Below are 22,921 nucleotides of genomic sequence, written 5' to 3'. Positions count from 1 at the left end.
TTTAGTTCAGTTGTAACTCTCCCTGTGTCCTCCTCTTCTTCTCAACATCCCCCCCCCCACCCAGTCTTACTTTGCCACAGAACTCCTAATTATCCTTCAAGACTCATGGTTGTGCAAGTGTATCTTTTTTTTTTTTAATGAGCCCTTCTCTGATGATACTATCTTAGAAAAATTAGTCAGATCTTTATGCATTCATGGCACTTCAGAAACAAGGTATTTTCTAGAATGTTACTACATGATACTTGAATTGTATTGTATGTATCTTACTTGCTAAACTGTAAGCTCCTAGAATACAGGAATAACGCAATAGAAACCATTGAGGAACCTCAACTTCAAAGAGTGACAGAGAAGATTAGGAGGCCATTTAGATAAAAGAACCAAAAGATTAATAAGTAAAGAACATAAGTGAAGATGAAAACCTTTTGTACTTTTTCATTCAAAAAATATCAGTAGGAGAATTTAAAAGAGAATAAGATAAACCCCTGTCTTTCTTTCAAATCATAATCTCTTGTTGTAGATAAAGCTACAGAACAAGACTCATCAGTCAATAACATAACATAGCAATCCAGTACCAGTTTCTGTGGAACAGTTTATAGAAGTTCTAAGAAGAAAGAGATGAATGACCACAGGGGTGATCTCCAGCCCTGACACCTTCAACAGTTTAACTGATGAATTTGATACAATCAGTGAAGGTGATGCAGTGATGACCAGCCAAAATGAACAAGATGAAACGTTCTCTGTATGTCAAAGAAATGAACCACAAAAGGAGAGGATAATAGATAACTTCATATTTAAAGCATGCTTTCTATACCTTCATTGAAGTCAGTTACGAAAGCACTGACTGGGACAGTACTCTATTCTTCCCAGGTGTGTTAATTCATCCATCAGCATCTTTTTGTTTGGTTGTTGAACCAGTTAAAGGAGTCTGCTCCTAATTCTCTGTCCCTTCACAATTACACTCCGAGAGACTGTCTCACGCCTTGCCACTGTTCAGTCCACTGCATCTACTCTATACCCACATCTACCAGTCTAGTTACCTTGTCAAAGAAGGAAATAAGGTGACCCTGACCTTTTTTTAGGATGCCTAAGGAATAGTGTCACCCTTTCATAGCGTTCCTAAGTTTATGCTGTGGTAATCTCTTCTTGAACCTTATCCAAATTGATGTGGAGCTATAACACTTAAGTTTAAAAATAAGACATTTGAGGAGGCTTAATATGAAAACATATGCAAAATTCAACCATAAAAGTGAATTCATGAAGAAATATACAAAAACATGAAAAAGAAAGAAAATCAGGAAGACAGAAATCTTTGAATGAAATAGAAATTTTCCTAATACTATATTAAGATTCATAACATCAGTTAACTTCCAAAAGTGTACTTGATGACTTAGTTTGATTTCTACTGGAGCTAAAGTAATATAAAAAAACATAATAGCCTTGGTCATAATGAAACGGGATATGAAGGGAGTGTGGATGGTGGAGCAAAGGCAGTGACTAGAGAAGGTTATATGAATTGAATAGAGAGACAATTGCCACTCAAGGATCAGCAGGTTACAAAATCTGACTCCCAGTTATGTGATTGGCAGTCTATGCGTTCTTTCATGAGAGTCAGTGAGTATTAGGATGTAGTCCCTCTATCTTACTAGGAAGCAGGTAAATATATAGGGGTTTATAAGTGAGGTTTACAGTCCTGTTGAACTATATCTAGAGGAAATCAAAGAAGTGAAAGAAATGATAGTAAACTAGACAGCAAATATCTACGTGTGTAAAAGAAGGAAGAGGATAGATTTTGAAAAATGTTGGCTACAAGTAACTAATGATCTCCGATGAATATATAATGCTAATTTTTTAAAAATCTCATATGTATTTTGAATAAATGCAGAGTAACTGCTAAATACAAGACAAAGATTTGGAGGATAAAAGACTAATAAGATACAGATTCTGTTCACAAGGAACATCTAGACAAATAGAGGAGATGTCAGATGGGCATAATTTTACAAAGTAGAACAGTTTCACAAGAAAAGTAAAGATACATGTCAAGAGAATTCAGAAGAATAGGTAGTATTACAGTCAAAGGACACGATTCTCAAACTCAAAAGCCTTCTAGGGCCAGCAACAAGTAAGGCAAATGAGTGAGCCAATGACACGTGCGAATGAAGCAGTTACCCCTAAACTTCAGGTGACTTTCGCCCTGACAATGAAGGGCCCCAAAAGTTCCAGAAATCTTGTATTTAACATTTTGTTAGATATTCATACTTTAAAAGTTGTGGACTAATTTAAATTTTTTAAACCATTAAAATACAAATTAAAAAATACAAATAAAATACATCAATAAGTCAGAGTCAATCTTCATGCTACCAGTTTAGGATGTCTACCTTAGAGGATTAAGAAATGTTCTGTGAGGGGCGTCTGGGTGGCTCAGGTCTGTGAGCCTGACTCTCGATTTTGGCTCAGGTCATGATCTCAGGGTCATGAGATCCAGCCCCATGTCAGGCTCCGTGCTGAGCTTAGAGCCTGCTTGGAATTCTCTCTCTTCTTCTCCCTCTACCCCTCCCTGCTTGTGCTCTCTCCCTCTAAAAAAGAAGGAAAGAAAGAAAGAGACAGAAAGAAGAAAGAAAGAAGAAAGAAGAAAGAAAGAAAGAAAGAAAGAAAGAAAGAAAGAAAGAAAGAAAAAGAAAGAAAGAAAGAAAGAGAGAAAGAAAGAAATGTTCTGTTAAGAGATTATAACTTGGACTTCTCATTGTATGATATGTAGAATTTAGACATGTAGCAATTAGAGAAAAGAACATCCCAGGCAAAAGCAACATCATGACTTAAGTTAGGAAAATACAAGCATAATGCAAATAAATGAGAAACCATGAAGAACTTACTTTGAAAGGGGTGCCGAATCTATGACGGGAGGAGCAGGAAATACGATAACATGAGCATTTAGGAAAGAAGGTGAGGATGACCAGGAATGTACATAGATTCTTTAAAAGCAAGTCATGCCCAGTGTGCCTCACTGTATTTCATAAGGGTGAGAAATTGCTACCATGCCCAAAACGTGAACATTGATTTAAATAGAGTAGCTTTGGACATAAGTTGGTGAAATATCTTCAACCCTATTTTGTTCAACACTTGTCAATGATATTGATGATGATCAAGAGGACATTTACTAGATTTGTAGTTGACACAAGGTTGAAAGGGATCACTAATATGATGACAGACTCAAGCCTAAACAATTTTGAGACTGAATGCAAATTTTTGACAGAACACTAAAGTTGTTTCTGAGCCAAGAAAGTGAAAGAAATAAGTATAAGATGCAGGAAAAGAACCCAGAAAGCCATCTTATTAAGAATATTAAGATTCAGGGACACCTGGGTGGCTCAGTTGGTTTAGCGTCTGCCTTCGGCTCAGGTCATGATCCCAGGGTCCTGGGATGGAGTCCCACATCGGGCTCCTTGCTCAGAGGGGAGCCTGTTTCTCCCTCTGCCTGCTTCTATCTCTGCCTGCCACTCCCCCTCCTTGTGCTCTCCCTCTCTCTCTGACAAAAAAAAAAAAAAAAAAGAATATTAAGATTCAGAAAGGTTAATTAACATCCCTCAAATCATACAGAGCAGAAGTGGCAGAAGTGGAATGTGCATTCCGAGTCTATCTGGAATCAAACTCTATCTCTTTCCTATCCATCACAGAACCAGTAAGTATAAAAGTACTATGTACTTCTCTTAGGAGAACATTAGTTTGATTTGTATTGAGTGGGAGATTGAGGTAAATGTCCTTAAAGATCACAATTAATTATAAAATCTATTTTTTATTTTCTTCTGATAAAACATTAATGAAGTTTGGACCTAATATACTGAGTAGAGTGGATTCAATTTTATATAAGCTAAGATTTCTGTGTCAAAGAATGAAATTTTATTTTTATTATTTTTTTCTTCATGTCACAATAATAGCAGAATACATTTGTCTTGCCGATTAAAGATAATTCAATCTCAGTTATATATCAAACATTTTCTGAGCACATATTAATTGGTAAGAATATTAGGAAGCCACAAAATTTCTTCCCATAAAGATTCAAGAAAAATTTAAAGACAATTGTTAAGGTTGTTCATTAGTTGTCTTTGAAACTTTTAGTGCTTGACATCTGACCCACGACCTTCTGCAAAGGACTTCAAGATTATGTATTTGTGAGCATGTATGTGTCTGCGTGTGTGTTACAGCACACTCCTTAGAATGAAAACCAAGCAGGTGCTTTTCCTTCTTATTCCTTTCCTCTCTTTCCTACCTGTACTCCTCATCCCCCCATCTCCTCTACCCTTCAAGTTCACATCTTTTAAAACTGTCAGAAAAGCAAATAAAAGAAAATAATTCTTATTTTTATTACAGTCATGCCTCATTTTTTATTAAACAGCAATATTTTATTTGATTACCAAATTCAATGCAATATAGTTGCCATTTCCAAAGACTGAAAACACATCCTAAATTCTGAGATGAATCAAATTAATATGTCAATTTCCAAAAAGAAAAGAAGTATCCTGAAATAAAAGGAACAATATCTGAACTACGTATATATTTTCTCAAAGTGATTACTGGAAAAGGAAGCCCATTGTTTAGAAGTAGAATTTCTGAGTTATTTATACATAAAACACTAATCACTTGTGTTTATTTTTTTAATCTTTTAATTTTTTTGTTTGACTCCAGTCGACATACAGTGTTACTTAGTTTCAGGTGTGCAAAACGGTGACTCGGCTTCTCTATACCTGACCCCATACCCACCACCAGTGTCCGTCACCATACACTGTTACAATGTCATTGACGGTGTTCCCTCTGCTGTGCCTTTTATTCCCGTGACTTACTCATCCATAACTGGAAGTCTGTATCTCCCACTCTCCTTCACCCATTCTGTTCAACTCCTCACCCCCCTTCCCACTGGCAGCCATCAATTTGTTCTCTGTGTTTATAGGCCTGATTGTGCTTTTTGTTTATTTGTTTATTCATTTGTTTTGTTTTTTTATGTTCCACATAGGAGTGTTTAAACTGGACACATTTTGCGTGTTCTTCCAACACTTTAAAGTGCTCCGTTTTTCTTCATGGTATTTTAAGTAGCTGTTTGTGATTTGAGACAGACTTTCTCATTATCACTATAACCATTGTTTATTTTTGTTGTTGTTCCCACAAAGAAAGCTATGGACATCCCACTCTTTGATCTCTCTTGCAAATGAATTGACCATGATAGTTAATGGGATTCATCTATGTGTATGAACAGTATATTTTCAAGGAGCTAAAACAAAAAGTTTTATTATGACTATTTTTTTTACTTTACAGAGAAAAGGGAAATAGTTCATATTACTTATTTTAAATATTCCTTAATTCAGTAACTTTTAAAAATAATTTTTTAACTTTTTATTTAAGCTCCAATTAGTTAACATACAGTGTAATATTAGTTTTAGGTGAACAATACAGTGATTCAATACTTCCATACAACACCATCAACTAATGAATGGATAAAAATAATTTTTATAAATAAAAAAATACATTGACTCCCTTCTTCATTTTGACTTCAGAATTGAAAATCACATATGACATACTATATGTTGGCTAACTGAACATAATAAAAAAAAAATAAATTAAAAAAATAATTGAAAATCACTGGCATTTGACTACAGTAATGATTTTTAAAATTAACAGGCTGATTCCTCCCCAGAAAATGCTTTTGCTAACACAGTTCTGGTGACAATGTAGAATACCTATTTCTTTGGGGTACACCTTGGATGACATGGACTTTGAAAATCCAAGTTACACCCTAGATTCCATTCCCCTGTGGTTACTCATCTGGACCACATACATGCAGGACCTGTCTGAAAGAGACCTAGACATCAAGCAGGCTCCACCAGTGAATCATCCCTTTAATGTAGCAAAACCTTAGAGGGAAGAGTAGGGAGGATATATTGGTTGTTAGGAAAACATAAACTACAGGTAGAAAATGACATCCTCAATTAATAAGATCTAAGGTGCAACTCACATAATTGTTCTAATTTTTAAGAATGATGGAGAGCATGAAGCATTTCTTTAAGTTGGTAAGAGGTCCCAATAAATGCCTAAATTGTGTAGATTTGCATATGGTTTTAGAAGGTGATTTATAAGGTAGGTGGAGATCCCAGCTCCCTTGATCATGTCTATATATATATATGTCTCAGTGTGTGTTTTAGTACCCTGGGAAGTGTCTTGACACAGAAGCTGAGCTAGACAAAGGAGCCTTGATCTGAGTGAGCTAACTGGCACCATGAGAATATTGAGGGTCTTTCTGCTCCTCTCTCTGGCTCTTTTCAGCATTTTCTCGGGTGAGTTCATTTTTTTTTTCTTAAAATTAAAATCCAGTATTCCTACTGAACTGGAAATAAGGGTATTTATCTACCATATTTCAAAATCCTAACAATCTTGATATTAAAGGCCAATTCTGAGATCATTGTAGTGGTGATAATGATTGTGAGATGAGAATGGTGATAGTAATGATAAAAATAATGTTTTGTTGAGCATATACTATATTCTAGGCATGTACTGAGGGCTTTTCTGCATCATCTCCAATACACACGGCAAGGTATTCATGTTTATACTCTACATATAAAAAAAAACTGTAGCATAAAGAACTTAAAATTGCCAAAGGACTTGTAACGAGGAAGTAGAATTTAGAATTTGAATCCAGGACTTCTGGATATTACAGATGTTTGTTCCACAGAACTAGTCTGGAGGATGAGTAATTGTTGTAACTAGTAGTTTGGCTTCCAAGACAAAAGAAAGATTTCCTGTCCTCATTATTCTTATAATTGGAATTTAAATAACTGAAATTGAAACAAGGAGGAAGAAGGCAACTTGGAGAATGCTTCAGGAAAGTTATGGAATCTTAAAATGCCAAAACGTATATGCTGGTGGTGAATTAATTCTTCAAGCAAGGGAATATCTTTGGCCACTTTAATGAGCAAGAGTCATATATTCTATCAATTCGGGTTGTTTAAAGGATAATACAGTTCAATCTGATATTTTTCATCACAGGATCATATGAATGAACAGTTTCACTGTACCTATTTCTTTCCTTCTTTATTATTCTACTCTTTGCTGTTGCAGTGGACAAAGCACATGCTAGAGACTCTAGACCCAGCAGCTAGGCCCACCTCTTTCACTAATGACCTGTGTCACCTGGAGAAATAGCACAGCATTTCGAGATCTTCTCTCATTTGTAGAATGCCAGAAATGAGATTGCATCCTGGGAACTTCCATGTCTGATACAGCACTTGTGACAAAAGTAGTTGAAGTTTGCTGCTATCAGAGATTTTTTTTTTTTAAGATTTTATTTATTTATTTGGGAGAGAGAGTGCGTGTGAGAGTGTGAGGCGAGGTGGGCTGAGGGGAGGGTTGGGCAGAGAGAGAGAGAGTCTCAAGGAAACTCCCCACTGAGTGTGGACCCCTAGGCGGGGCTCAGCCTCATGACCCTGAGATCATGACCTGAGCCAAAACTAAGAGATGCTTAACCGACTGAGCCACCCAGGCACCCCAGGTCCTATTTGATCTTATAGAATGGAATTTTCGAGCGATTGTCCTAAGAATCTTTATTTTTTGGTTGTTGTTGATATTGTGTTTTTTTTGGGGGGGGGGGTTTTGTGGTTTTTTTAGTGGAGAAATCCTCTTTTTTTTTACTGAACTATAGTTGACATGGAGTGTTTCATTAGTTTCAGGTGTACAACATAGTGATTCCCCAAGTATGTACGTTCTGCTGTGCTCACCACAAGCATAGCTCCCACGTAATAACCAGCCACGTGGCTGCAGTAAGGTGGGCAATCACTACAGCAGATGTTCATTAACTTCCTTTTAAATTCAAAAGCCTTGTTTCTCCTTTCCCCTTGAATAGAGAATACACTTGACGTATTTCCAGCTGTTCTCCTGCAAGTGCAGGCCAGCACTTGAGAAGGATTGTACTCATGCAATTCTGTCATCAAAGTGCCCTTGGGCTTACACATGAGAAGTGTTGTTGGCATTAGGAATTCTGCAGTTATGGCCAGATCAAGATTCAACGGCTCATACCAGAATTCAACCCAAGACCTTTATTATATCAGTATTTTATTTATTTATTTATTTATTTTAAAAGAAAGATATCAGCGTTTTTTTGTTTTTTTAAGATTTTATTTATTTATTCATGAGAGAGAGAGAGGCAGAGGCAGAGGGAGAAGCAGGCTCCCCAAAGAGCAGGGAGCCTGATGCGGGACTCAATCCCAGGACCCCGGGATCATGACCTGAGCCAAAGGCAGACACTTAACCATCTGTGCCACCCAGGCACCCTATTATATCAGTATTTTAAACCACTGAGCTAATTAGCCACAACTTAAAATCACACACATAATCCTAAAGATGGAGGGAGGGAGAGAGAGAGAAGCAAGACTGTATTTGTGGACTTGTCTTCTCTTTCAGAAATTTAGAAAGATGTAGCAGGAGAAATAAGTCACAAAAAAAGAGAATGAGTTTGTCCTTACGAGTCTATATTTGGGCCAAGTCTTCAAAGCTGGTTGAGTATAAAGGGCAGAAGAGCAATTTGGGGCTCAAAGAACAAACAACAAATGTAGTGTCTTCCCCAGCTGCCTGGGACAAAGGCTTTGGGGAGGTCTGCATGTGCTGAACCCTGGACTGTCAAAGTGAGAGGAAACTTTCCAACCCAACTTCTCTGTCTTGAAGCCAGAGATGACAAGGTCATTCCCATAGTAAATTCGTGACTCGACCAGGACTGTCACATGAATCTCCAGATCCTTAAACTATTTCCTCTAACTTCCCCCCAAACCTCCAAGAAATATTACCCATCATGGTCCATGTACATTATATATATGTAAATCACTTTTGAAGTGTCTGCTGTGCCCTGAGAAATGAACAGGTGTAAACAATAAAACTACCACACCATGACTTGTTCAGGGGACGAAGAATCAAGAAAAGGTATCATTCCCAGCTTAAGGGTGTCCTAATTTCACAAATCCTGCTTTTTGCACATTCAAAGACTACATTGTTTGGATTTTGTGCTTTCTTTTCAGGTGTCTTCAGTCAAGGAGGACAGGTCAGTGTATATTTTCTACCTATTCTTCAGACCTGGGTGGCGTTTGGCTGGTATTCCCCAGCCAAACAGAGGTTTGCCTATGGGTAAAAGAGCAGAAACAAGGAACATGCGGCCCAAATGCAGAAATCAGAAGTAACTCATTTTTTTAACTACAATATCATTGAGTATACTGTTTACAGTTTTAAAGACCCTAAATGCCTATTCTCAGATTTTGTTAAAGTGAAATGAATGTAAATAAAAATAGGACGAATCTGTCATCGTGCTAATGCTTAGTCTCTGATTTCACTGTGTGATCTTGGGCAAGTTACTCAGCTTTTCTGAGCCATAATTTCCACAACTATAGAAAAGGAATAATATTATTCACCTCATAGAATTAGATTTAAGTTACATAAACTATGTGGGAGCATTTGGTAAACTATAGAAGGATAACTTAGTGATCAATCATGAGCAGCTTCTAAAGGAGATATTAGGCCAGAGGCTTTTATTTTCTGCTTAGAGAGCAAGCTTGTTAAGTGTGTTGCACTGAGTATGTACAAAGAGATTCACTTGAAATTAAATACAATTGGGGTTAAAAATTGGAATAGGCACAAGTTATCTTCTTTATTTGGCTGATTCTTTTTTTTCCAAATTAATCCACCACCTTTTTTCCAGTCTCTTGTTCTACCAAAAGACAACACAAATCAGTGGTGTTTGTTCTGCCAGTCCTGCTCTTGTGTCTATACTGAATGTGTTCACTTGACTTTGGCCTTGGTTCTTGGTTAGCCTCGTTGTGCTCAAGAACTTTTGGCATCAAAAATTCCCAGACACTACTGCCAACTGATTGGAGTTGGCAAAGGAGCTAAAAAATATTTTCCAACCCTAGTATACCTACCACTTGCATAAAACTTTTTTTTTCAAATTTTAGCATCTCAGAAATTGAGATGCATCTTACAACAGATGATACCTTAGAATGAACTGCCAGTGTGTTGTGTGTGTGTGTGCACGTGTGTGCATGTACACTTGTGTCTTAGTGTATGCACACGTGTGTTTGTATTGCTATATGTAATTATACACCTTAAAATTGATTTATCCTTATGTTTAAATGTATATGGTAGCATAATCTATGTTAAATATCAAAACAAACAGAGAAAGGACATAAGATCCAGACCAACATTCCATATCCCTTTAGGTAGTAAAATATGATAAGGCCATTACACAGAGATTCAAAATAAATGGAATTTAACCCCAGTTTTCTCATTAACACACAAGTTGCTTTTCTTCTTTCAGCTTGGAATTCCAGATTGGATTTTTAGTGCTTTCTAGGGTTCATTGAAAATCTGCTATTTACTGGTTCTGTTCCTATAGACGGACCCAAGTCTTAGAGTCTGCTTGCCTGAGGATCCTGGGGGATGCTTCCTCAATGTGCAGATCCCCAGGCACCATGCCAGGCTTACTGAGTAAGAATCACACAGCTGAGGAGTTTTGATCCTACGTTCTTGGTATTTATCTGATGCTGGAAAGCAGTGACTTTGGAGCACTCAAACACCCTCAAGACAGTATAGATGCGTCCTTGTTCAAATCCTTGCTGGCTGTGTGATCCGAACGGTGTCTCTTCCATTCTCTTTGCCTTTGTTTCCACATCTCTAAGATGAAAATACAGATTCAAGCATCTCCAGAGCCCTGTTCTGGCCTTAGGTATCTGGATTCGTATGAACGAAGCCTGCCTGACCAAGACTGCTGTCTCTTTTGCGCTCAAATATCAAGGGCCAGGAGGGAGCCACCGTTCAGATGGCACAAAGGTGACGTTTCTCTTCTGTGTGTCTGGAAGGATGATGGCAGTCCCAACGACAAGCAGAAATTGAAACTAACCTTGGGAGCATGCCTGCTCAAGTCTGATCCAGCCAGGACAAAAGGGAGAACGTTTTCTCTTAACACCAAAGTCAATATTCTCATGCCAGGAAGTCTCTCCATGATGGAGCACCTGAGGGGAAATTAGAATGAGCAGTTTAAATTATTGATTTGTAAAAGTTTCACATTCTTTCAAAAAGAGTGTTCAAACTAAACAAAAAGCATGTTCCTGCACTTTGGGAATTCGTAGTCCTGTAAAATTTTCCCTGTAAATATAAGTGACTAATAAGCTGCCAACTCTTTAATTTGCCAAGTAGGAATATTAAATAACATAAAAATAAAAATCTAATAATAATAATTAAACATAAAACTAATATTTACCATCATCAGCCTTCATTAAAGAAATTATAGTATAATACCAAAATGCTTGAAAGACATAATCTCAAAGCAAGGATGGTTTTTTGAACAGAATACATTTTGCTTTTAGAACCACTCACTACTTTGTCTTTGTTTTTCTTATTTCCTTACCAGGCTGGGTATTTGGGAACCATATCCTTAGGGAGCTGTTTAAATTAATATTCCAGATTGGAATTAACATAACAAACTGCTTGAAAATAAATAACTGTCAACCATTTTCTTTTACAATAATTTTGAGATATCTACATTTATTTTTGTTAGCATTTTAAGATAAAAGCATGGTAAATTTTAGTATAGTTAGTAAAACAATGCTCCATGCCTAAAATATGTTTGGGGCTGTTCATTTTTCCTAATTAGCTTGCTTTAACTTTAATTAAGATACTGACAGGACACTAAATATAACTTGGCAGTGTTAACCAGCATCTATACCTTAACTAGAGATAGGGAAACTCGGGCTTCAGAAAGAGGACCTACCTCACTCAAGGTTACCAACAGCAGTAAAGCTGTGCAGTCACCATCTCAGGACACCCAACTCCACATTGAGTGACCATCTGTGGCTCCATGCTGCTTCTTTTTTGGGGGGACGGGGAGGGGTACAAGGAAAGGGAGAGTGAATCTTAAGCAGGCTCCACACCCAGCACGGCGCCCAATGCGGGGCTCGATCTCAAACCCCTGAGATCATGACCTGAGCTGAAGTCAAGAGTCTGACGCTCAACCGCTCAACTGACTGAGCCCTTCCACGCTACTTCTGATCAGCAACAGGAAGCCATTTTGCAGGGCACGTGAATTCATATTGAGCAGCATAATTTTCTGAGCAAATAAATACATGTTAGTGTTTACTATCCTCAGTTCTTAAGCAAAGAAGTATTATAATGAAAACAGTAGTTTAGGGGTGCCTAAACTAGTATTTTTCAGTAAAGGGGAGAATAGATGAAGTCCTACACTCTAAGGTGTATGGGTGTGATTGTGTGTGTTTGCAAATTTTCATTGGCTTTATTTGTAGAACTAAAATGCTAGAGTAAAATATCAATGATCCTGACTCTTTAGTTGATTGAGTAACCATACAAGCTCATTTTCCAGACAAGTTAAATAATTTGGTAGTGCCCGTTAGCAAAAAACACTGATTTGGGTACTAAAAGTGTCACTCTATTCCAGAATATTTTAGAAGGCACAGTTCTTTGAAGAACCACAAGAGGTCGGGCTGATACTAAACACTGGCACCCAAGTGCCTAAACATGGTCTTCAGAAGCTGAACTCAGTAAATAAATGGAGGTGCTTATTAAATCCAACACCAATTTTAAAAAAAAATCAAAAAATTCACTAAAATAGGATAAAAATAATGGGCTCCAAAAATTGTAGATTGTGATATAATTTACATTGTTAATATTCATAGTAGCAATCTTGCACATACTTGGAGCTTTACAAAGTGTTTTCAAAGGATTTATCACTACGATAACCCCAGAAGATAGGCATTATCAGCCCCGTTAAAGATGAAGAAACTTAATCTCAGAGCAGTCAAATTTTTGCACGAGGTAATGTAGCTAATCAGTGAAAGAAGCAAAATTCAGAGCCAGGTCTGTCTGATTCCATCTACAGGACAGTGCCCCAACATGACAGAGCAGTAGGGGATTCTAAACAATTCAGGGAGAGGAGAATTTCAGCTCTCTTGGGTTTCCTAAATCCCTCATAGGGGAAACTTTCAAGGAGGAAGAAACAATCATACCATCCCCTTGGTCTAGACCTGCTTTGACTTCCACTGAGAAGCCGGTTGTTTGGGTTCCATGTATAGTAAAAGGGGAGAGGACATTTAGGCACAAAAAAGGTATGACATTCAGAAATCATAGCCCACTTCTCCTCCAGTTGTGAGAGCCCTGGCCTCTTCCTAGTCCCAGCCCTGCTATGCCCCTGCCTTGCTCTTTGCTTCCCAGAAGGGGTTTCTGGCTGTCCCTGCAAAGGCATCATTCACCTTCCCTGTCCTCCGGGGCTCTCAGAGAGTGGTCCTTTTCTGTCCTCAGTCACCATGCTAAAATTTCTCACGCACTGAGTGAAGAGGAGCCTCTAGATATAAAAGAGGAAGCACTTGGGCAGAAGTTGTTATTTCTCCCACCCAATTGAAGATCTAAGGACTTAGCTTTATTTAAGCCACTTTATTGAGAGAGTCACTCACTGCTCAGACTTAAACCATCAAAGGTGGAAGCGTCCTCAGAGACCGTCTAGTCCGATGGTACAGTTGAAGCCATCAGAAGCTTATTTTCCGCATCCTTGCCCAGGGCTGTTTCAAATATTCTACCCTGACTTTCTACAATTCCTCTTGACCACCTCTGATCCTCATAACAATGCTCGGAATGAAGCATGGAAACTGTTATTTTTTCCAAGTCTCTAGTAAGCAAATTGAGTCTCTGAGTACTTTGTCCAAGATGACACAACTAGTTAATTGTGTGTAGCAGAACAAATTCTGTAACAGGATTCCTTAGCTCCCTTCAGGGATCACTAGAGGCCAGGACAATCCGAAAGCATGAAGTGTGTCTATGTTCTGAGGAAGTCTGTTCATAGGCCATTTGATTGTTTGGGTTTTCATTGTTGAAATCTTGTATTCTTCCAGGTCATTCCCAGGCGGCAGTGGAAGGGGAAAAGTGGGCTTGGGGAGGGGGTGGCGTCTAGACACTCCCAACAGTGAACCCTCCCCAACTGCCTCTTTCATATCACTTTCTGAAGGACAAAAGAGGCTGGATGGCAAGATCAGAGGGCCAACTGCCAGGGAAAGGTGTCTTAAGGAGGTGTCTCTCTCATGTATGAGACTTTGTTTTTTCTTTTTCTCACTGACCTGACTGTAGAGACACATGTATCTCTGACCAAGATGCCCTGTCTTCAGCTTCCACAATGCCCGTGCCTGGCCCACTGTGGCATTGACCACACATCATGCTATGGTTATCTGTGTCTTTTTTTTTAAGATTTTATTTATTTATTTGTCAGAAAGAGAGAGAGGGCACAAGCAGGGGGAGCAGCAGGCAGAGGGAGAAGCAGACTACCCGCTGAGCAGGGAGCCCGACGCGGGCTTGATCCCAGGAATCTGGGATCGTGACCTGAGCTGAAAGCAGACACTTAACTGAGCCACCCAGGCGTCCCAGTTATCTACATTTTCTCTGCTTCCCTCATGCAGATGAGATGGTGAGCTTATATTGTTTATAACTGATTTCTCTCTGTATCACCAGAGCCCAGCACTGTGTCCTCCAAATAGTAGTTACTCATTGGCTGTTTGTGGAATAAATGAAAATATCAGAGATGATTCTGGTGTTTACAGTTTCTTGACTCAAGCACACATCTGCAAATGTGTACATCAATGACTTAAGTATAAAATACATTAGCTTTTGAGAAAATTATCCTATGATTTATAAGACCCCAAAGATTTTCCAGCCTTTTTTCTGTTTGGAGACCTAAAGGAAAGATTACTGTCCGGGAGGTAGTATGAGAGGATGGAGTTATCTTTAAGAGCTTTCAGGAAAAGTAGAACTTTAGGTGGGACTATGAGAAGCCTATCTTCTCGAAGCCATGCCCTGAGATCTCTGATAAGTACCATGCTGCCCAACCTCAACAGTACAAGTGCCAAATTTCAACAAACATCTATATTTAATAGTCTCAGGTGCCTTAAACCTGTTACATGTGATAATATTTTTAAACTCAGCAGTGTGATTCTTTTGCTGAGTGTTTCTCCATGCAAACCATCAGAGGGCTTTATCAATATATAATGGTTTACTCATCTTAAACAAATAATTCATCTCACCTATGCCCATACATTTCTCTAATAAGGTATTTTCATGAAGTCTCCATGTCGTGACTGTAAGTGTGGTCAAGGGTGCATAGTGACGGTTGATCTTTATTTCTCTCAGTGAGGATGTGTTGGAAATCTGCCATAGTAGGTTGTTGGAAATTCTAGACCAGCAAGGAGAAGCAATATGTTTAAGCACTGGTTTCAGTGACATCTGGTTGTGTGGCATTGGTAAGCCACATAATTTTCCTGAGGATCACTATTCACATCTGTAAACTAGTTAATATAACATCGTTCACCGTATATCTCAAGCAGGGTTATTGTAAGACTCAACTCACATAATCCATATAAGAGTAGCTTAAATATTATGAATCAATTAATAAACATAAGACAGTGTTGTTTTAATGGAACTAAGATGGAGTAAAGTATGGCCCCTGTGTTCATGTTTAAATGTTACTTCAGCTCACACAGCTGACATTTGGAGGAGTTCAGTTTTACCTATTACATATTGCCTGTACTCTGGAATAAAATGACTCAAATGCCATTTGCACACCAAATATTTACTCAGTTGACACTGAATTGAAAACTCCAGACTATTCTGAAAGACCGCTAAAACTAAGGAGAAATATTAGTGCATAGGTACTACCATCCCTTCTATAGAACCCATGATGATAATTACTAATTAGTCATAGTATGTGTTCTCACCAAGGCTGGATGCACCCTCAGAATCCTTCTAAATAGAGCAGCTTAGGCAGCTATTACTATGTTTTTATAGTAGGCACAAAAGTTCAAATTGTACAAATAGACTCCAAGACAGAGTAAGTTAATAATAAAGACATTAGACCATTGTTTTCAAGAGATAGTAAATGGATGTAGCAGCCAACAGGGAAAACTAACAAGCCATTAGGTAACGTATGGGAACTCCATGCAAGAATCATCCATATCTTTATAGCAAGGCATAAAGACTGCAATTAGAGTTAAATTAATACAAAGAAAGAAAGAGAGAGAGAGAGGAAAGAAAGAAAGAAAGAAAGAAAAAGAAAGAGGGAGGGAGGAGGGAAGGAGAGAAGGAAGACAAGGAAAGGAAGAGAAAGAAAGGCAGAAAGAAAAGAGCAAGCAAGCAGCATTTAAAGTTGAAAAACTAATCTCCGAATAATTAAGTGTTGGAGCAAAAAGTCATACCTATAGCATTTACCTCACTCCTTATATAAGAAGTAAGCATCTACCTTACATTATTAACTTACTCCTGAATACCATAACTACAGAAATGGGTTTCCTGTGTCTCAAAGAAAGAGTCTGTCTCATTTACATTTAGTAAGTTCTGGTTAAGCAGATAAGGAAAGCTATTTTTCTATTTCAGGAAGCTTTACATCGGGAGCGCACGTGTGTGTGTGTGTGTGTGTGTGTGTGTGTGTGTGTGTGTGTTTAAGCTTGCTGTCTGAAGCTTCTGTTCTGAGAGATAGATCCATAGACTAGAATTCACTAATGTCAATGTCACCGTGCTTACGTTGGTAGATTGACTGTGGTGAGTTCCGGGATCCCAAGGTCTACTGCACGCGGGAATCTAACCCCCACTGTGGCTCTGACGGCCAGACATATGGCAATAAATGTGCCTTCTGTAAGGCAATGGTGTAAGTATCATACTCATCAAAATCAGAAACATGAAAAGTTTGGGGAAAATTTATTATCAATAAAAATATTATTTTATCCAAATTATTTTCAGACATTTTCTTTTATACCAAATTATATGTTACTAAGGTACAAATTTCTATTCATTCCTCTTTTACTTGGATGAAAAGGAGCCGTTCAACAAAGAATAGAGGAAAAGATTATCCTTTAGAATGCAGACTAGTCAAACTTTACGTAGTATACTAGGAAGATTCCATCAAGGACCCATATGTATTGAATTTACACGTTTATAAGGAACAGAACAGATGCTATAGATTTTAGCCAATAAACTGTGACCTTCCCAAGGGATCAGTTTATAATTAATAAAAATTTATTCAATCAATCTTTTAGTCTAATTGATTGCCCTAAAACCAAGGAAATTATAACCCTTGTTTAAGCCAGATAAAAGTCTCTCACTCCTCGCCATTTTCTGGTATTAGAGTTTTCTGTGAATGTCTTAATTTCACTCAACTTCACTGTAAAATGCCTAAGCACAGGGATTATATAACTATCTATTAATAATAACAGAGCCAGGCACATAGAATGAAATTAATAAATTAATATGTGCCTACTTGCTTATGTAACATATCTGATTAATTAATACCAAACTTTCTCAGAGAAGAAAGGCAGTAGGGTAAACAGAGATTTAATTTAATGGACACATATTACTGAGAAGGACTGAATATACAGCCTGCTATAAAGTGCCAAATGCCTGAATATTTGGTTCAACCTCTTACATCTTCTATGAGGACTGTGACCCTAGAGTACCTTTGCCATTATCTCTCCGGTCACTTTAACCTTTTCTGTTTGTATGCATATTTCCTCTCAGAGAATGAACAATTGAAACCAAGAGGTCAAGCCTGGGTAAAAATCTGAAATTTGTTTAAGATTCGTGTTTTCTGTAATTTGTCCAGATGTCATCTCTGAGTACATTTAATTAACCTCTGCCAAATCATAAATGTGGATACCTATAGAATCAAATGATTGCAGGGACTCTGCGTAGTCAAAACTTTTTCCAACCTTTGTAATGAATAATAACAATATTACACTGAGCATATATTTGTCTTTCTCTTTTACAGGAAAAGTGGTGGGAAGATCAACCTAAAGCATCAAGGAAAATGCTGAATTTTGTGCAGTGTCTGTGCTGACTTCCAGCCACTTCTTTTCTCACTTCTTTTTTTCTCTAATGGAGCCTTTAAATTTATAAAGATACACCTTCTACTCTGCCTGCCTCTTGGGTAGTTCAGTTTATATCTATTTCCCTGGATTTGCTTGTTAATAAAGTAAATTCTGTAGAAGCATTGCTTGTGTTTTTACTTTGAGATCAAGAAGACATACGGATACATTATGGAATAATTGACCTCGCATAAGCTTGGATAAAAAGACCTGTTTTTTGGATCTAAATCAACCAAGCAGTCACTGTGGGATCTTGGGAAAATCCCTTCCCCTTTCCTATTCTTGGAGTTGCATGTAGATAATGAGGGACTTTTAACAATGTGACAATACATTATGTTTACAATTATTTTGCAGTATCTATTATTTAGATGGTAGATCACATAATATTGTTTCTTCCTAAATTCAGGAAAAGTACTTTATATAAAAATAAAACATTCATCCTCCACAAAAAACCACAGTTTTTTCATCTCTATGGAATGGTAGATTTATGCACAGAGATGTTACCCTTTATGTATACTATCGAATAGGACCTAACCAAACTGGGGGTGCATCTGATCTTTAGATCAAGAGCCAGGGAGATTAGGTTATGCTAGGGAAAATACACACTTCAACTCTTTCAAGTGTAGGATTTGTGCTCTTCCGTGCTTAAAGACTATTCCCCTTGCTGGAGACAAATGCCCCCATAATACATAGTTCAGATAAGGCAATTATAAGAGGGTGGATCGTTGAGTCACATGGACCAGAATGCGAGTCATGGGCTCTCACATAAGCTATGTGTCTTTGAACAAGTCAATTGACTTCTTTCATTTACAATGTACTCACCTGTAAAATGGGGACTAATACCTACCTCCTAAATTTATTGTGAAGATTAAGAAAATGATACATGTAAGCAGTTAAGTAATCTCTGACTTGTAAGGAGAGCTCGAAAATCAGTAGCTTTAACCATTGTGCTCTGTCATCGGTTTCAGCATGATACTGATGTCTTCACTGCCCAGGATATTTTTGTTCTTTTTCTCAGTATTTACATAGTTGTTTTTTTTTTAATGTCTATATTCCGTTCCTTTAACATTTTTGAAAATTCTCATCATGTGGGGCTTTTTCTCTGTCCTGTTTTTATCTACATACTAAGTGCCCTGCTCATTAGCGAAATTAAGCTCTTTTCTCCTCTTCAGTTTCTGCTCTCTGGTGTAATTTAGTTACTTCTAATGTAGACACATAGGTACTACGTGTAGTTTGGAAACTGAGTCATTGTGCGTGTTTGGACATATTGCCTCTCGACGTGGCCCACTCGTCCTCTCTCCTATTAGAACTGCCCCCTCCAGCCGGGCCAGGTTCCTATCAGCTATCCCCACAAATTGTCTGTTTCCACCGCTGTGTCCTGTCCTCCTGGAAGGCCTCTCATGCTGCCTTGGGCCCCTCTGGCTACCCTTCCTTCCTCATACAAATCTCTCGCCTGCCTTAAGACTACCATTTATTTCAAGGCTTATTTCAGGTGCCATAACTGGGTAAATAATTCAATTACTATCTCTTGAATAGTTCTGAGCTATTCTTTGGGGGTGGAAGGGCAAAAATCCTGTATTTCTTAGAAAGAAGAGCAAGTCACATGTAAAATAATCAATGATCAGAATATAGGAGTTTAGGTTCCGAGATATATACATTTGTCAAACCTCAGTGAATACACACTTAAGATTTATGCGTATCATAGTTTGCAAATTTGACATCCAAGTAAAAGAATGTAAACATGTAGCATAGTAGTATAGTTTTAACTGCGATATGCATAGTGAAGTTTTTCAGACAGAATGATACTGATGTCTGCCATTTACTTTGAATTGTATCAAAGATGGATTAATGGACAGATACACGAAAGAACTAGCATAGTGAAATAGTAATGATACAATCTAGTTGGTGGGTTTCAAGGGGTTCACTCTAAAATTATTTTAATATTGATATATATTTAAAATTTTTTCAGGAAATGTTTTTTTAAATGGTTTTTAAAAAACACAGAGGTTCTTCCAACAGAAGCAAATATTCATAATTCTGATTATGTTCCTCATTATGGTGAGAGCCAGGACAGAACACACTGTTTTAAGTATGGTTTGTACTCTTCTCTTCAAAGCATAAGAAAATAATTCATTTGATCCGAACATTCCTATCTATCATTATACCTTCGAATGACCACGGGAACATTGTCAAAACCAGATCATACCAAATTCATAAGCACTAACTATCCTCAGGCGCTTTTCTTTCCCCTCCAAGGGTTGCCAAGTCACATCTTTCTCATCTGTTCACCTCTTCCTGGTTTTTGAAAGCTAAATTCACTGCAGAAATGATGTGCTGTGTCGGTGAGTAGGCTGAGTAAGGGGACCTTGTCCAGAGGCTTGCCTGTGCCTATGTAAAGTTTTCTTGAAGTAGTATACATAAACATATGCACCCCACACACATCCTCTAAAATTGAAAGGGGAACAACAGGGGGAAAAAAGGCCAGAGAAAATAGTAACTAAGATAAAAGACTGAAATAACTCACCACAGAAAATTAGGTTAACCAATCTATCACTGATTACCCGTGTTCCCAGTGATTAGCACCCAAACATGATCACATTTAAATTTAGCAATGGTCGTGAAGTTGCAGCCCCATTGCATGAGAGAGGTAGAGAGATATAAATGATTCACCCACACTCTCATACCCGGGGAGCGGCAGAGCCTCTACTCCAGATGGTCACATCAATCCCCTATTCCTAAACTACCTTTCACATAATAGTAGTAATTTGAGTGACTTGGATATGTGTTGAATTGGAGGGATTAGTCCTATATGTTTGGAGACAATAGAATTAAAAGTATTCATAAACTTAGCAAAGGCTTAAAAGAAGATGCAAAGAGGGTGACAGCACCTACCATAATTCCTAATGTGTGAACACTGAGGTTAATTTGTGATGGGTCTACAGCCATAGCCTGAAGAGTCCTTCAGCTGTAGCCTGAGGAGTCCTGGTTCAACGGGTTTACTAAATCTGAACCAGGCATTCTCTGAAATGTTCTTGGTCTTTCTCTGACTTTCTTCTTTTCTTCCTCAGAGCTGGTATCTGGGACTTTACAGAACTTGAGTGCATTTCAGTTCTGTAGTTTGACCTAAGGAAAAATAAGCAGAACATATGTCTCCTGCTTTTGTGTGAGAAGATTTAGACCTAACCTAATAAGAGAAGGGTATCCTTGCATGGCCCCATTTAGCTCCCTAGTTACCCTTTAGATTTGATAAGACACATACACTAAAAGAATGCACATCATAAAGCACAATTCCGTAAGTTTTGGTATACTGTAACTCCATTTTCATTTGTCTCAAGTGTTGTTTTTTTTTTAATTTCCCTGTTGATTTCTCCTTTGACAATTGGGTTGTTTCATTTTTTTTTTTAGAACTGTGTTGTTTAATTTCCACATATTTGTGAGTCTTCCTGTTGTCCTCTTATGCCTGATTTCCAGTTCCATAACTTTGTAATTGGAAAAGATATTGATATGACTTCAACTTCCTTAAATTTGTTAAGACTTACTGTGAGGCCTAACAAAAGATCTATCCTAGAGAATGTTCTGTATTCTGTTGCTGTTGGATGCACTGTTCTGTTCCACTTCATCCATCTGGCCTAAAAGTAGTTCAGATTCAATATTTCCTTTTTAATGTTATGTCCAGATGATTTAGCCTCTGTTGAAAATGGGATATTGAAGTTCCCTACTATTATTGCTTTATTGTCTATTTCTCCCAACAGTTCTATTAATATTTGCTTTATATATTTAGATGCTCCAATGTTGGGTGCATATACATTCACAATTGTTATATCCTCTTGATGAAACAACATTTTATCATTATATAATGACCTTCTTTGTTTCTTGTTAAAGTCTTGATGAAAGAAATTGTAGAAGACACAAATAAATGGGAAGATATCCCGTGTTCATAGGCTGGGAAGAATTAATATTGTTAAAACATCCATTGTACCTAAACTGTTCTACAGATTGAATGCAATTTCTATCAAAATTCCAATGGTATTTTTCACAGAAATAGAAAAAATAATCCTAAAATTCATTTGGAACCACAAAAGACCCTGAATAGCTAAAGCTATTGAGAAAGCTAAAGTCTTGAGAAAGAAGAGCGAAGCTGGAGACACCACTCACACTGATTTCAGATCATATTATACAGCTATAGGAATCAAAGCAGTATGGTAGGGGCTTAAGAATGGACACACGAACCAATGGAACAGAATAGAGAATCCAGAAATAAACTCACACATAAATGGTCAACTAATCTTCAAGGAAGGTGCCAAGAATACAAAGTAGGAAAGGTAGTCTTGTCAATAAACGCCATTGGGAAAACTGGACATCCACATGCAAGAGAGTGAAATTGGACCTTTATCTTATACTGTATACAAAAACCAACTTGAAATGGATTAACGACTAACTTAAACATAAGACCTGAAGTTGTAAAACTCCTAGAAGAAAACAAAGGGAAAATCTCATGACTTTGGCTTTGACAGTGACTTTCTGGATATGGCATCAAAAGCACAAGCAACAGGTGCAAAACTAAACAAGTGGGACTACGTCACATTGGAAAGCTTTTGCACAACAAAAGAAATGATCAACTAAATAAAAAGGCAACCTACAGAATTGGAGAAAATATTTGCAAAGCATGTATCTGGTAAGGGGTTAATATCCAAAATACATAAGGAACTCATACAACTCAAAATTTAAAAAAATGATTAAAGAATGGGTAGAGGAATGAATAGATATTTTTCCAAAGAAGATGTATAAAGGTCCAACGGAAACATAGAAAGATGCTTGACATCACTAACCATTAGGAAAATGCAACAAAAACACAATGCAATATCAGCTCACACCTGTTAGGATGGCTATTATCAAAAATTCAAAAAGTAACAAGTTTTGGCGAGGTTGTGGAGAGAAAAGAACCTTTATACATTGTTGGTGGGATTGTAAATCAGTATAGCCATTACGGAAAACAG

General features: G+C 37.6%; 1 protein-coding gene across 1 annotated transcript; it reads left to right on the top strand.

Annotated features, from left to right (window-relative positions):
• The first annotated feature begins 619 nt into the window (after positions 1-619).
• LOC116632032 (serine protease inhibitor Kazal-type 6-like) lies at positions 620-17,873 on the top strand. The gene is made up of 4 exons (XM_032403560.1): positions 620-739; positions 9,014-9,070; positions 16,596-16,711; positions 17,828-17,873. The coding sequence occupies exons 1-4, from the start codon at positions 620-622 to the stop codon at positions 17,871-17,873; spliced, it is 339 nt and encodes a 112-aa protein (XP_032259451.1).
• Positions 17,874-22,921: the final 5,048 nt, after the last annotated feature.

The sequence above is a fragment of the Phoca vitulina genome, unplaced genomic scaffold (assembly GCF_004348235.1).
Source record: "Phoca vitulina isolate PV1807 unplaced genomic scaffold, GSC_HSeal_1.0 scaffold6, whole genome shotgun sequence".
NCBI lineage: Eukaryota > Metazoa > Chordata > Mammalia > Carnivora > Phocidae > Phoca > Phoca vitulina.
The sequence above is the reverse complement of the archived record's forward strand: the minus strand, read 5'-3'. Positions and strand labels throughout refer to the sequence as shown.